General features: G+C 42.5%; 1 protein-coding gene across 1 annotated transcript in view; it reads left to right on the forward strand.

Moving 5' to 3' along the window:
• Positions 1-205: 205 nt before the first annotated feature.
• Positions 206-16,610, forward strand: part of LOC101156916 (neuropilin-1a) — a 74,628-nt gene continuing 58,223 nt past the window's right edge. The window contains exons 1-2 of the mRNA XM_023965221.2: positions 206-983; positions 1,532-1,706. Coding sequence (XP_023820989.1) covers positions 917-983; positions 1,532-1,706 — 242 coding nt within the window. The 5' untranslated portion in view covers positions 206-916. The remainder of the gene's footprint in view (positions 984-1,531; positions 1,707-16,610) is intronic.

Consider the following 16,610-nt stretch of genomic DNA (forward strand, 5'->3'; position numbering starts at 1 on the left):
TTATTCATATTATTTTTGTGAATATACTGGCTTTTCCCTGAAACGAATCTGATTGTGGTTTTAAAGAAATTTTGCGAGAATTCAAACCTAAAAAAAAGGAGGATCAGTCGACCACCTGATCAAACGCGGTCAGGGGGACAAATGTGGGTCATCCAGGAGAGAATGTATTCATCCCAATGACCACATTCACACCACCTCCTTCTCTGTCCACACCAAGCACCAGACCCGCATGTCACTGAGGGTGCGCGCGATTTCTCCTCCCCTCCTCTTCTAGTGGCGTGCAAGCATGCGTCGGGAGCTCACAGAGGGCGCACCGGTGTCAGTTTCCTCCAGCCCTCCTTCGCAGCGGTGGCTCCTGCTCGTTGCGCGCAGCTGCGTCTCGGAGCAGGAATTTTGGGGAGTGGAAATTTCGCCGCGACTGTTTAGGCTCGCGTGGCGTCTGTGACATTTCAGCCGTGGCGGTCAGAGGGAGCGGAGAGACGCGGACACACAGCCGTGCTGCTAAGCGGGAGATTGGCGCTCCGATGGTGATCGAAGCTTAACTCGCCATTCTTCTCTCATTGTTTTTGATATTTCAATATTCAAGCTCTTGGAAACAAACAACACATTCTTGTTGGATATCTAAAGTGAAAGATTTGCGTCGTAATCCAACGCGCACAGCTTCCACTTTGGCGGATTTTTCTCTTCTTTTTTTAAATCTGGATTATTATTTCAGCATTGTCTTTTTTCCATGACATGGTACTTGCACCCCATCAGGGCTCATTTTTGAAGCTCCCAAGATGCTGAGGATCCTACCACCGCCAGAGCTCTTACTTTGAGACATTTTGCCTGTTTTCTCCTGACTCTCTGGACGGAAACTCTGTGGACATTTGTTGCAATTTTTCTTATTTTTCAGAACATCACCGGTGTTTTAAGGATGCTTAGTGGATTGCTTTTGTTCTTTTTCACTCAAGTCCTCTTGGTGTCTTCATTGGCTCAGACTGGTAGGTGTTGACGGCTTATCTGTGCAGGTTACGCGCGGCTGAAGAAGCTCGGCATCGATCCACTTTGTGTAATTCGGCACCGTTGTTGGCTCTCACCTGTTCTGCGTCGGCGTTCCTTTGAGCGCAAAGCTACAGCCTAAACCATCACGTTTCATGTCAATTAGAATTAAAATTCTCCCTAATTTTGTGACATTGACACAGAATTAGGAAGTTCTCTACATCTCCAAAAATTAACTCTGTCGAACGTACTCAGATTGTGTGTTTGGGTTGGAGTAGCTTTTGCGCGTCCTGCATTATCTCCAAGCAACAAGCTATTTATGAAGCCATTCCCGGACCCAGATAAATGAACGGAGCTCATTCTGAATGTTTCATGGCGCGGCGGCATCGTCACGCCTTTTTATACAAGCTGCTGAGAAGTTTCAGCACATTTTCACTGAGGGATATTTGGATGTCCGTGCGTTTGGGGTTTTTTTTGCTCATTAGACTGTTGGCGCATCCATGATGCGCTTTCCAAAAACTGATCCAATCTGCTTTTTCTTGCGGTGCAGATATATGCGGGGGGAACATAGTCATCCACACTGCGGACTACCTGACCTCCCCGGGTTACCCCAGCGCGTACCCGCCCTCCCAGCAGTGCGTGTGGGTCATAACTGCCCCGGAACCCAGCCAGAGGATCCTAATCAACTTCAATCCGCATTTCGATCTGGAGGACAGAGAGTGCAAGTAAGAGTTCACTCCTCACCCGTCCCTCTGATACCTCCCATCTCCCCTTTCTCCCACCCTCCCCTCGCACACTCTCTCCCCTCAGTCCTGCCTGGATACAGCGGCAAACTCTGCCATCTATTGGTGAAGTGGCCGAACGTCTACTCTCAGGGTGTATCATTCATTCCGGAAGATGGGCTGTCATTCACAGGGAGTCAGGGCTGGATGATTAAAAAAAATCTGTCTAGATGAATGAACATTTGAAGAATTTTTTTGTTTGTTTGCTTGTTTTGTTGCCTCTCATTCTTTATAGACTCACTCTGATGGAAATTGTGTTTTTGGTGTTTTTAACATGTTATTGTAGCAGTTTTCTGATGATGGAGGACATATATAAAGAAAATTAAATTCTGAATATTTCTTTATTCAAATTGCTGCAAATCAGAAGCAAACAAAGTCTGAAAGAGCTTGTAGCTGTGACGTAGAAGCCCCAGTCAGCGGGTCCCTGCTCCGCTCCAATTTGATGCGTCTGCTTGTAGACAAATAGATCCATTTAAGTCTTTGTTTTCCTCACCTGAGCTGGCATCTGGCTCAAAACTGTATGAATGGATAGTTCCAATATAGCTCACCATTTTGTTGCACTGGTAATGTTAGGTTGGGGTTTTGAGGGTCTGTAAGCTAGCTTACAAAGAGCGTGCAAACAAAGGGATGATGGGAAATGGAGGAAGGCTTACTCCACGCCAACAGTCCCACCCACAACTCAGAGGTAAATTTCTAATGAACTCCTGCCGCTCTGCAGCAACTATGTACTGGAAAACGTCTCAGGTTTTTTGATTTTGGCTAAAAAGAGCATAAACATTATTAAAAGACCACTGGGAACGCTTTGAGAATAGATCAACAGATGATTGGAGTGGGATTTAAATTTACATGTTTACCTAAGCGTCTTTAAAGTGGCTTTTGGTTGTATATTTCCAATGATGCAAAGGTTTTGGAAATAATGAATAGGGAGGCATTTCCATAACATCCAAGGAGCAAATCATCTTTGTAGAACACCCTGCTAAAAGATCACCTGTAAGGCTGTGCTCCTTGTCTCCATCACTGTTTGACTTAGATCAGTTCAAAAACTGACTGACATGTTACACACAGTAACTGAAGTAATCCCTGCAGTAAACACGCACCCACACAAACGCCGATAACCCGCCTCCCACAGCAGAGCGTGCTCCTGATTGTGTCCTTCCACACAAAACGCCGCCCCGTGTGTGTTCTGTTTATGGCAGCTCCTTTGTCCTTTTAAAAGCTCCATAAACAGCTCATGTGTAAATCAGGGCCGGCTGTCAAGCTCTGCCTCACAGATGGGGGTCCTCCAATACTATTGGATCACGTTTCAGCACCAAGGGACTAATAAAGCATTAGTCCTGGGGACAGATAGAGGATATCACATGTCTTTCAGTGGATTACACATCTTCTGTGCTCAAAGGCTTCTTTTACTAAAGCTGGTTATAGAGTTGTTGTTTTTTTTGTCAGGGAGCAGTGTGGAACAATGCTGCTGAAGAACTAAATGAAACCTAATAAACCCTGGCGATAAAAGTGTGGACAGTGGTTGACTCTGCAGCACGCCACTAATTTTCTAGCTCTAAAATAAAACATCCAATTTAATCACGGATGGGACTGATCCTATTGGCTGCATCTACTGGATTCCCTGGTCAGTTGTCTAAAGAGGCAACATTTCTGCAGCGGCATCAAACCCGCAACTCTGACCTGGACAGCCTCTTCACGGTCACCTCAAAAGTTGTTTGGTGCTCAGGGGGTTTCCTCTTTGCCCGATTGCATTCATTATTTGTTGTGTGAGTTACTGTTGGAAGATGGTGGCATGTAGCACATAGCTCACTGATTTGGCAGGAGCAGGTTGTGTTTGAGAAGGAGTCAAACGTTCGAAATATGGCCGTGGAGGGAGGGCCTCGCTGCCTTTTGGCGAAGCCACAGTCCCGCTTGAGAGAGCAGTTGGGTCTAATCGATCGCACTGAATTAGTAGTGAAAACTGTCTCCAGAAAAGGGGAACTTGAGTTATTAATGGATTTCTTTCTCGATTTTGTTGTTTATTTTGTTTTTTTTGTTCTGGAGCTGCCAGAGCATCACACGCCTGTCTAGAAAAATGAGAGGAAACTCAATAAATTCACAAGATATTAAAATAAACTGAAAGTCTTTTGATTTTGGGAATTTCAGAAAATGGTTTTTACCTTTCTGAAACGTCATCCACAATAGGTTCATGAATCTGTGGTTTATTCTGCTAAATCTTAGAGATTACAACACATTTCAAAACTGTTGCCTTCCTCCAGAAAGATCCCCTGTTTAATGATGCTGTTAGAACAGAGTTATGCTGCACCATAACAGAGAATGCATTTCTGCTCATAGAGAAGCTTATTAAATCATGCTATGATAGCAATTCCTGAGGAAACCTGTCAATTTGGTAGCATATTCAAACATTTATGCTGGATCATGTAATCAAGGACAATCTGAAGAAGCCCGTGATACATTAGTTCATGCAACGTCTAGGAATAAAGTCAGGTTATTAATAAAGTTCTAAAAAAAAAAGCTAGTTTGGGGTTTTTTATGAAAAACATCAGATGGAAGTTTTTGAATGGTTCTCTTCCTGTTTTTCTGACAAGCTGCATCACTACACTGAATTCTTTGAGCTCTTTTGGTGTTTTCATACTTTTTGCACCAACATAAATAATGTAACCGGATGGGACCAGTGGGAAATATGTGATCTGATGCCGGAAACTTCAGCTGGAACTGTGATTTTATGTTTTTAAGTTTAAAATCAAACTGATAGAGGTTGAACTTCAGTGGGAAAACAACTTGTCCCATTGCTCTAAATTGCCCCTAAGGAATGAATAGGAGTGTGTGTGTGTGTGTGGCCCTGTAATAGACTGGCAAGCTGTGTATCCCACCTTCGCCCAACATTAGCTGGATAGGCTCCAGCAACCACGTAACTCCGAAATGGATTGAGGAGGTTTGGAAGATGGATGGACCATTCATTCATCTTCTGCCGTTTTATCCCTTTCTGGGTCACAGGGCTGCTGGAGCCTATCCCGCCCACTTGTGGGTGAAGGACACCCTGGACAGTTCGCCAGTCTGTCGCAGTGGACCAGTCATAAATATTTTCTAAATAACCAACAAAAGCTGGGATGCACACTATATTGTTGATATACATAGGCTTAATGAGACTAAATTAACCCTGACTCATGTCAAACGAAGCTTCATTTTTCATGTTATTTGGGTCAAACTAAACCAGATTATCATCACAAACAAATCCAGCATAATGCAGATGAAAACTTTATGGATAGCAGAAAGCCGTCAATCTCTTTTTGGAAATTGGTGTCTTCTGAAACCTATCTGCTCAGCCTACAAATAGTCTAAAAACACAAAGACATTCAGACTTCCATAACAGGAAACTCAGGAAATCCTCACATTTAAGGAGCAGGCAGCAAAAATGTGTGGTATTTTTCACCCTGATTTTGTCCGCTGAACACTGTGAACAAATAACTGATGACAAGACATGTCATCACAAACCAAGTCCATCTTCTAGTCAAGCAGTTGCTGAACTGGTGCCTCAGTCAGAGCTAGAATAAAGCCTCGCAGCTCTCGCCTTTCTCAGTAAACCTGACAGCTATGTGCTGTTGACATACTTTCAGTAATTCTATAGGAAATTCAAGCCAGTGGGACATTTGTTTTTCTAACTTCCCAGCATGTCATTTATGGTAAGTCAACATTGTCCTAATTGAAATTCATTGCTGCAAAAACAGCCTGGCCTCCGTCGTCATTAGAAAACATTTCCCCGCTCGCCCATTTCTCCCATAATTAAGTTATTGGAGCAAAACGAAACAAACATCTTCCTTTTGGGTGTGAAACGCGTCCGCAGCTCAGCAGGAGAAACTCCAGAGGCAGACAGCGGCTGCTTTCACCACATGTGTGAACAAAATTTGTCATTTTGCTGCCTAAATTAAAAAAATGTTAAGTAAATTTTGGATAAGAGGCTCCTTTAAATACTGCTCTGTTAAAGGGCAAATGTGGGTAGAGATGTGCAATACGGTTACTTCCAGGTGGTTTAGAACCCACTCCGATAAAGACGCTGTGTTTGGTGTTTTGAACATGTTCTTGTGGCATTTTTCTGATGGGGGACATATTTAAAAAATAGTAGGCTTAAAATTGAATTTCTGAGTATTTCTTTAGTCAAATTGTTGTATATCAGGAGCAAAAAAAAATGCTGTTTGAAAACGGGTGTATTGTATGACACTACGCTGGGAGGGGGGGGGGGGTGACTTTCTAATGAACTCCTGCCGCTCTGCAGAAAATATGTCCTAAGGAACGACATGGTTTTTGATTAGGGCAAAAAATTGCATAATCATACTTAAAAGACCACTGGGAATGCTTTTACAATAGATCGAAAGATGATCAGTGTGGGACTTTAATAAACTGTGATGGTTTATCATGATATAAGCTGCATTGCTCCAAAAATAATAAGCAGACTCTATGGGAAAATTCCAAAGAGAATGGCTCGTTTCAGCAAATGAAACTTTGATGAAGCATCTTTTAAGGTGAGGTTTGACAATCAATAGATAAACGTTTGATCCAAATAACTGCTCTGATCATTGCGAGACAGAAATGAGCCATAACTCCACCGACGACCTTGTTCTTCAAAGCTAGTCTCCTCGGGGAACAGAACCAGCAACACTTTTCCTCCAACATATTAAGATCTGTCAGCTCTGCTTCTTATCTGGAGGGGAACCAGAAAAAAACTTTTCTCACGTTTGAAATTAGCCAACAAAGAGCGAAGAGAAAATAGCTATGAAGAACATGCGTCGGTGGACAGATAATTTGGGACATCTTTTTAGGTGTTGGCTGGACTTTTTCTTTTCCTCCCACAGGAGGATGTACTGACACAGTTTACACCCCCACACAAAAACACAAGCAGACAAACTTTCTGTCACTTGCTGTGCTTACATTTACACATTGATGCCCTCTTTAAAAAGAAAAAATACCCTTTTTTATTTTTTCCTTTTTTTTGCTGTTTTAAATCCAGTTTTGTTGTTTTGGTTCGTATGGATGATTGACCCAAAATGGTTTTAAATGAAAGAATATTCACAAGGTTGAATAAAAGCTAAATGATTTCTCATAGCTTAGCTTTCTTGGTAAATGGCGTATACTTCTATAGCGCTTTACTACCTTCCTCAAAGACCCAAAGCGCTTTACAGTCACAGACCCATTCACTCATTCACACAGTCACAGACCCATTCACCCATTCACACAGTCACAGACCCATTCACACATTCACACAGTCACACAGTCACAGACCCATTTACACAGTCACAGACCCATTCTCCCATTCACACAGTCACAGACCCATTCACACATTCACACAGTCACAGACCCATTCACACATTCACACAGTCACAGACCCATTCACACATTCACACAGTCACACAGTCACAGACCCATTCACACAGTCACAGACCCATTCACCCATTCACACAGTCACAGACCCATTCACCCATTTACACAGTCACAGACCCATTCACCCATTTACACAGTCACAGACCCATTCACCCATTTACACAGTCACAGACCCATTCACACAGTCACAGACCCATTTACACAGTCACAGACCCATTCACTCATTCACACAGTCACAGACCCATTCACCCATTCACACAGTCACAGACCCATTTACACAGTCACAGACCCATTCACCCATTTACACAGTCACAGACCCATTCACCCATTCACACAGTCACAGACCCATTCTCCCATTCACACAGTCACAGACCCATTCACTCATTCACACAGTCACAGACCCATTCACCCATTTACACAGTCACAGACCCATTCACACAGTCACAGACCCATTTACACAGTCACAGACCCATTCACTCATTCACACAGTCACAGACCCATTCACCCATTCACACAGTCACAGACCCATTTACACAGTCACAGACCCATTCACTCATTCACACAGTCACAGACCCATTCACCCATTCACACAGTCACAGACCCATTTACACAGTCACAGACCCATTCACCCATTCACACAGTCACAGACCCATTCACCCATTCACACAGTCACAGACCCATTCACCCATTCACACAGTCACAGACCCATTTACACAGTCACAGACCCATTCACTCATTCACACAGTCACAGACCCATTCACCCATTCACACAGTCACAGACCCATTTACACAGTCACAGACCCATTCACCCATTTACACAGTCACAGACCCATTCACCCATTCACACAGTCACAGACCCATTCTCCCATTCACACAGTCACAGACCCATTCACTCATTCACACAGTCACAGACCCATTCACCCATTTACACAGTCACAGACCCATTCACACAGTCACAGACCCATTTACACAGTCACAGACCCATTCACTCATTCACACAGTCACAGACCCATTCACCCATTCACACAGTCACAGACCCATTTACACAGTCACAGACCCATTCACTCATTCACACAGTCACAGACCCATTCACCCATTCACACAGTCACAGACCCATTTACACAGTCACAGACCCATTCACCCATTCACACAGTCACAGACCCATTTACACAGTCACAGACCCATTCACCCATTTACACAGTCACAGACCCATTCACCCATTCACACAGTCACAGACCCATTCACCCATTTACACAGTCACAGACCCATTCACACAGTCACAGACCCATTCACCCATTTACACAGTCACAGACCCATTCACACAGTCACAGACCCATTCACCCATTTACACAGTCACAGACCCATTCACCCATTCACACAGTCACAGACCCATTCTCCCATTCACACAGTCACAGACCCATTCACTCATTCACAGACCCATTCACCCATTTACACAGTCACAGACCCATTCACACAGTCACAGACCCATTTACACAGTCACAGACCCATTCACTCATTCACACAGTCACAGACCCATTCACCCATTCACACAGTCACAGACCCATTTACACAGTCACAGACCCATTCACTCATTCACACAGTCACAGACCCATTCACCCATTCACACAGTCACAGACCCATTTACACAGTCACAGACCCATTCACCCATTCACACAGTCACAGACCCATTCACCCATTCACACAGTCACAGACCCATTCACCCATTCACACAGTCACAGACCCATTTACACAGTCACAGACCCATTCACTCATTCACACAGTCACAGACCCATTCACCCATTCACACAGTCACAGACCCATTTACACAGTCACAGACCCATTCACCCATTTACACAGTCACAGACCCATTCACCCATTCACACAGTCACAGACCCATTCTCCCATTCACACAGTCACAGACCCATTCACTCATTCACACAGTCACAGACCCATTCACCCATTTACACAGTCACAGACCCATTCACACAGTCACAGACCCATTTACACAGTCACAGACCCATTCACTCATTCACACAGTCACAGACCCATTCACCCATTCACACAGTCACAGACCCATTTACACAGTCACAGACCCATTCACTCATTCACACAGTCACAGACCCATTCACCCATTCACACAGTCACAGACCCATTTACACAGTCACAGACCCATTCACCCATTCACACAGTCACAGACCCATTTACACAGTCACAGACCCATTCACCCATTTACACAGTCACAGACCCATTCACCCATTCACACAGTCACAGACCCATTCACCCATTTACACAGTCACAGACCCATTCACACAGTCACAGACCCATTCACCCATTTACACAGTCACAGACCCATTCACCCATTCACACAGTCACAGACCCATTCACCCATTCACACAGTCACAGACCCATTCACCCATTCACACAGTCACACATTCACACACTGGTGGCGGCTCCGCTGCCAAACACTGGCACCAACCTTCCACCAGGGGTGAGGTGGGGTTCAGTGTCTTGCCCAAGGACACTTCGACAAATGAGCGGGCAAGGCAGGAATGGAACTCTTACGATTGGAGGCAGACCGCTCTACCACTGCACCATGGCCGCCCTTTCTTAGCAACAATACATATTTATGTTTGAGCATAAAACTGCTTATGTCACCAGATTACAATTATCTGACAGTTTGCTAGATTCTGAAGCCAGACTGGTGCTTGTGACATCCCTTCTTTCAAATACTGGTTGAGTTTAGCCTCAATTTAGACACAGAAACCTGATGTCAGATGACAAAGAAGTTACATTCATAATTCAAGTTGCGAGCAGCATTGTTTGGCCCCCAGTATGCCTGGGAATGACTAACAGGTCTATGTAAGTTTTAGAAGAATCAGCTAAAACAAACTTTTGGATTTCCTTAGCAACAGAGGTTTTTTGTTTACCACACCCACATTCTTAATATATTCCTATTGAATGTTGTATTATATATATTGTTTCATTCTGATTGAGCCAGTGATTCATGCTTTAAGGTTTACCAATGATTCAGTGAGAAATGTGTGTACAAGCTTTACTTCCAGCAATTCTGCCCAAGTGATTTCCAGTGATGCTTGAGGAGTTATGAGGTGGTAGATGGAATTCCTAGAAGTTTACATCTGTAGCTGGTACTAAAGGTGACCTTTTGGAAAATTTAAGATAGCGGCCTCTTCCCGAGGTCAAAGGTCAATAAAACACTGGTTGTGGTTGTAACTTAAGCTGGTGGCATGTGTGTGAAATGTTCTCTAGCATGTCTGCTAAGCTGTAGATCCGGTGGCCATCCCATAAGAATTTCAAAGCTTCCATTGGATATTCCTGACACGTGTGTTTTGGATTCGTTAGCGGATTTTTAAATAGTTTGTTTGAGCCCCATAAGAGAATTTGGCCCAATCCCTTTTTTATTAGTTTCTCCTGCTTTCTCTTCTCCTGCTGGGATGTCATCTTTTTTGGAAATGGTCATTTTCTATGCCCAAAATTAAACTTCACCGGGTCCCAAGCACGTGCAAATTTTGGCGAGTTTTTGAGTCTGTGGCAGAAGCGAAATGTTCGCTCAAACTCAAGAGCAGTTTGGTCTTTGCAGTCCTGGACTGCTGGAGGACATAAACAAGTCAGCACAGATGGCAATACACAGAGATGGGCAACGCTGGGCTTTGAGGGTCATTTGATTTCCAAATACTATAAAACTGTTGTTCACCTGGATCAGGCGTCTTCAGCCGATTGGAGGCTGCAAAAGCACGGGTGGATGTGAAAACGCAGAACAGCCCTTGAGGCTCAATGTCGTCCATCTGTGACATAAAGGCTAATTTAAAGCCTCCATGCAGGACTGGTGACCCTGAACAGAATGAAACCAGATGAGGCGATTTATAGCTTCAAATATTTTAAAAAAAGCAGTTTATTTGTAAAACCCACACAGTTTAAGATGTGACAGATTGAAGAAAGGTGGGTTTCTTTGTCACGCTTGAGGAGTAAAGAAGTGTTGTTTTTACTACTCCTTTCATTTTTTGGTGAGAAATCTATAAATCAAACCATTTAAAATGAAGAGAAGACTAGGAGTTTAGGAAAAACAGAAAACTGGGTTTCCACAATGGTTGACCCTTTGCAGCCTTCTCCCTAAATAGTCAGAAAGCGTTTCCTTAAGCTCAAGCAGTCACAAGACCAACATCTCACAGACCTGCAGCATCACATGGATGGAAATACACTCATTTTCATTCATGTGATGTTTTGGTGACTGTTTTTTTCCGGATTGTTTTAAAATTGGCCTAGCAGCATCTAGAATCGTCCCAAAATGTCTTATTTACTGGTGTTTTGACTTACAGTCTCTGCAGACCCGCTGGTGGATAAATCAGAGGAGTGTGGGTTGTGGTTACAACATAAGAGAAGTTTATGTTTGGATGAATCCAAAGATGGTGGGATACTGCGCATGGATTTAGAGCTGATAGATCCATCAGTTTCTGGAAAATATGGGGGGGGGGGGTTCTGAGCAAGTGAAAGAGGGGTGGATTATATTATATTTGTTGGTGGATAAAGTCAAGACCGTTCTCCAAAGGTTTTCCATTAAATGATGGATGCTGTGGGGATTTGATTAAAAGGAGTGGCCAAGAAAATGGAGAAATAAATGGAAGAATATTTTAAAAAAAAAGACCAAAGAGATCGACTTGGCCTGATGGCTCCAGAGATGGACTGATGCATGGTGGTTACACAAACTGAAAGGGGGGCCTCTATGACCTACATTAACGATGGCTCAATGCTTTATGGGTGAAGGATGTTTCAGATCCCGATGGGCAAATGGATGACAAAAGTGACGGGACAGGATCAATAAATAAGTAGATGACTAAAAAGAAAGCTGGGGTGGTGAATTGATGGATTGGTGGTTGGATTGTAATGAAGAGGTGGCAGATGGATACATTAACTAGGGGTGTGTATCTGGTGATACGATACGTGTCCCGATATTGTACTGGAGCACATTTTCTTTTTATTTAAGAGTATGACTTAGAAAAAACTCTACCTGAATATCAATACATCTTTCATTGTAATAAAATTGTAAAATTCAGTTAATTTAGAGATCACAATGTCTTATATAAGTTGATTTTACCCAAGCAAATTCATAGAGCTTTTATTTTGGTAACTTAAAAAATACACAGGGAACAGTCAACACTGTCTGTGATTTCCACAACAAAATATTTTTCAGTATAAGAAAAAAATAGAATTAATGTGCCTTAACCAAAAAGGTTCTAAAAGTATGATTAAGGAAATAAAGTGTTGTTCATTTTTAACATTTCTAAATGTAGCTTCTCCAGTAGTTTTAAACGGTTCAGGAGCCTGAACGGTACTTCAAAAAGAAAAAGAAAAAAACAAAACACAAATTCTTTCCAGAAACAATAAGATATGATGATGAGGCAGCATGACGGGAAATTTCAATTTTTTCCATTTCAATTTCTTTATTTCAAACACAAATGAAAATAAACAAAAGAGTTTAAAATAGGCAGATAAAACAAGACCATGGCTTGAAAAAGAATGGGTTAAGGAGAAATCTTGCCTGATTTTTATACCTAATGATCTGCATATTTCTATTTACAGTTTTGTACATCAGCGGTCATCGCCCTAATGTGGGCCTTTTTTCAGACACATCAGTCTGATTCTTTATGTCGCTGAACTAGAATCTATTGCTGTGAAGATCAGCAGAACTTTGGTGCGCTTTGGCAACAGCATTTTGGCTGATGCTCCGTGCATGAGCCGCTGTGCAGGCAGCTGCAGTGTTTCCCTCGTTCTTAACTGAGCTACGAAGCACAGCAAACCCCGGTTTTATATGATACTGCAGCAACATGGCACAGAGTTTCGGTTCAGTACCCATCCTAAGTAAAAACTAAGTAGTGCATGTCTCATAGCAGCAAAAGAAGCTGCTTCACTGAGATCTTGTAGTCGCTTTGGTGCGGTGCAGAGCTGCTAAACGAGGCTGAATGGGCGGTGCTGCCAACTAGTAGTAGGAGGTTGAAGTGTCAGACGCGGAAGGACGCTCATAAATAAATTTGAATCGATACAAATATCGCCAAATGAGCTATCGCGATATATCACCCAAAAGAGTTTTTGTAACACCCCTAACATTGACGTTCATCTAATGATGTGACAGATGGCTCATTAGAGGAATAAATGTATTCTGGAAGACAAATGCTTTCATGTGGTAATGATTTAAAACAATAAATAAAAGAATGAGTTGCTCAGAAATAAATAAAGAATAAACCAACTGAGGTTTTGTCCAAATTTCTCACTACTTTGCGCACAATAAACTTCTGGCTCCAACCCAATGAAGTAATTTCAGTCGTCATTTCAAAAGATAGATTCATTCAGGTCTCTGTGGTTGATATTAAGCACAGAATGTACAGACTGCGGAATGGAAGGTTATGTTGTTGAATGAACTCCTCCCAAACTGCAGAGCAACAGTGGTCAATGAGCCATCCAATGTTTGGCCATGTGCTTGGATGCAGAAAAAAAGCACCTCAACGCAGAAATCTGTCCTCATCACGACCGCTTTCATGTGGCTTCAGACCGATGGCTTCTTTCACTGCTCCTGTCGTCCGCCTAACTTTGCTTTGTCATTTTCAGAGAAAAATGAAAGCGTCTTTCCCACATGGTTGTACTTTCTTACAACTAAACAAAAACGATGAACCGTGGCCACAAAATGATCAGTCTGTGGCCCACATCCAAGCAGATTTGAGGAGGGAACCTTTAAAAATAAGCTGGATGTTTGCTCTGGGTTTCTGCAGGGAACTGCTGCTTCTTTTAGTCTCTGAGATGAAGCAGATCCATGAGAATTGGCTCAAGGAGCCACAGTATGCCTTTTTCGTCTTCCAAACTGTCTCTGAAGGTGTCACAAACCAATAGGATTTGGCTGTCGCATTAATAAGGTTAACGTGGGAGCGCCTAAATTAGGCCTGCTCGCAGCTCTTCTTGTTCTTAGACTTCTTTCCACCAGTGCCTTCCAGAAGGACTAAACTTCTATAATGTTTTAAAGTCTCAATGTGGTATTTTCTGTTGCAGGGTTAAAGTGCCAGGTCATTAAATCCTTCATCCTTTGTGGAACTGAAAGGGGGATGGGGCATTGAAAATGAGCAAATATAGTGGCGGAGAAAGAGATTGATCTCTGAGTGGACGAGGGTGCAAAAGGGGAGGAGACACAAAGAGAGTAAAGGGGGATAAGGGGAGTATGGAGAGACTGAGGGTGACAGAGGGCTTTGGCTTAGTGAATCATGGTCAGCCTCGTCCTGACCCCAGCGACAGTCCTCTCACTGTTTCTCCTCCTCCTCCTCCCACAACCTCAGGCCGCTCTGTCACTTCTCCTTAAGCCAGGTCCTTGTCTTTTCTACTCTGAACTCCTTGTGCACTTGTCATGACTTCACTATCTTTTTTTTCTCTGGTCACCATATGTTCCTGTCTGTCCGTTAATAAAAGATGGAGAAATAAGCAGGTTGTGCAGTTTTTGCCGGTGCTTTTGTTTCTCAGGAAATGAACAGAAAAGACTGTTACCGCCTTCACACAGCTGTTTTTGAAGTTACCAGTTTAGCACATAGTTCACTCAATTATTTTGCGCTAACTCATTCATCTGATCTGTTGTGATTTCTTAGCAAAGATGGTTACATTGGCTTTATTTTACTAATGTTTTGTGCAAAGTCCAAAGTAACCTGCTGCAAAAGAGTCGTGAAGTTCCCTTCACTTGTGTCACATGGACTTTTTTATTTTTTTATTTTTATTTTACTAGTCTCTCTAACCTGCCAGCAACTGTTTAAAAGTGTATTATGTGATGAAAGAAAATCAACATTTTGGCTCCAGCTAGTAGCTAACATGCTAATTCATCATAGTGTAGAAAAAAAGTTGCAAACACGACTCTGATTCACATTTTACAAAAAAATTAGACTACTGAGACTAAGGTAGACATAATTAGTCCCTTTATATTTCAAATTCTACATTTTATTGCACAAACACAAAATTTTTGCTTGTTTTTGCATATGTAGACTTAGCTAGATTTAGCATATCTAAACTCTTAAAAGATTTAATAGTAAATTGAGGTTGTGTCTTGTCAATATTGCATTAAACTAATTACTGTAAATACAGCTACTTCTTTCTAATTAGGGGAAAATTATTCAGCAAGTTAAAAAAGAGAATGTTATTAAGCTCAGCTACTGTAGGTGTGTATGCCTGCCTGGTGCCAGGATTTTAGATTTACCTGACTGCAAATGTAATTATTGACTTCCACCTTTTATTCACTACACCCCAGTTAGAACAGTGGAAAGAACACAGGCATATAAACAGACTTTCACCAGCTATCTCTTGTCTCTCAGCAGCAAATATTTGCTCAGCGAGAGGAAAGGTGAACTTTGAATCCTGCTATTGTTTCTCTGACGTTAGGGAAGATTATTTAGAGCCGCTTTTCTAAACAGTTATGGCCACAAAGTGTGTGTGAATCCACTAATTCGTACGTATTAGTGGATTCACACACATAATTCCTGTTTGGAATGCAAACATAATAGCCTACACTCGAGAAAGGAATAATAGTCAGACACAATAACAAAAACAAAGCAAAAATCAGCTTGAACGAATCTGGATTTTTTTAACCTTTAACACATTGGAGAGCTTCATGCCAAATTTTACTCACAAATGAAAACATGTCGGATTAGATCTGTAACAAGCGGATTAATGAGGAGAGGGAGGAAAACGGGGAAGATACCCATTTAGCAGTGTCACACACAGCTACAATCCCATGGATTTACAGGATGGTCTCGCTGACCCCCCCCCCCCCCCCCCCCATGCATGACAAAGGAAAGGGCTCCCATCGGAGTCAACAGCTGCATTCAGGATGCAGGTTGTTTTTAACTGTTATGATGCTCATTTATTCCTTGTAATCTCACATTAAAGCTCAACACATTCAAATCATCCGCCGTGAACATCTGTTAAACGGTAACGGTCAAAACAACAGATTTAAGTCAAATGATGATGATTGTTTTTTCCATAACAGTTGAGCTCAGATCATAAATGGATGGACTTGGTTTCATGCAAGTTTATTCATCCTGAAGCTTCAAAATCAGCATTTTTGATTGTTGTCATCTTTTCCATCTCATTAAGCTGGTTAACCAGCACAACTGACCTTCAAAGTCTTCCTATTTTGGGACCTCAAAGAGTCTGTGTTGCTGTTTATTTTGGAATGAAATGTCAAATTGTCACTTCAGCTACTTTTATCAACACATCTGTAAACTACACAACTGAGGATTGGTTTGACTTCCACCACCAACCCACAAAGGCTAGAGGAGGTCAGATTCAGGATACACAGGCTGAAGGTCGGCCAGCGGGTCAAACTGTGGACCTTATATGATGATGAGCAGCCTGGGAGGTTTTGTCCCATTTTTTGGATAAGCGTGATGGGAAACCGGCCCCCAGTGGAGCTGAAAGGGTTGTTTAGTGGTGGAT

This window comes from Oryzias latipes, chromosome 17 (genome assembly GCF_053564925.1).
Source record: "Oryzias latipes strain Hd-rR chromosome 17, Olatipes_Hd-rR_3.1".
Classification (NCBI taxonomy): Eukaryota; Metazoa; Chordata; class Actinopteri; order Beloniformes; family Adrianichthyidae; genus Oryzias; species Oryzias latipes.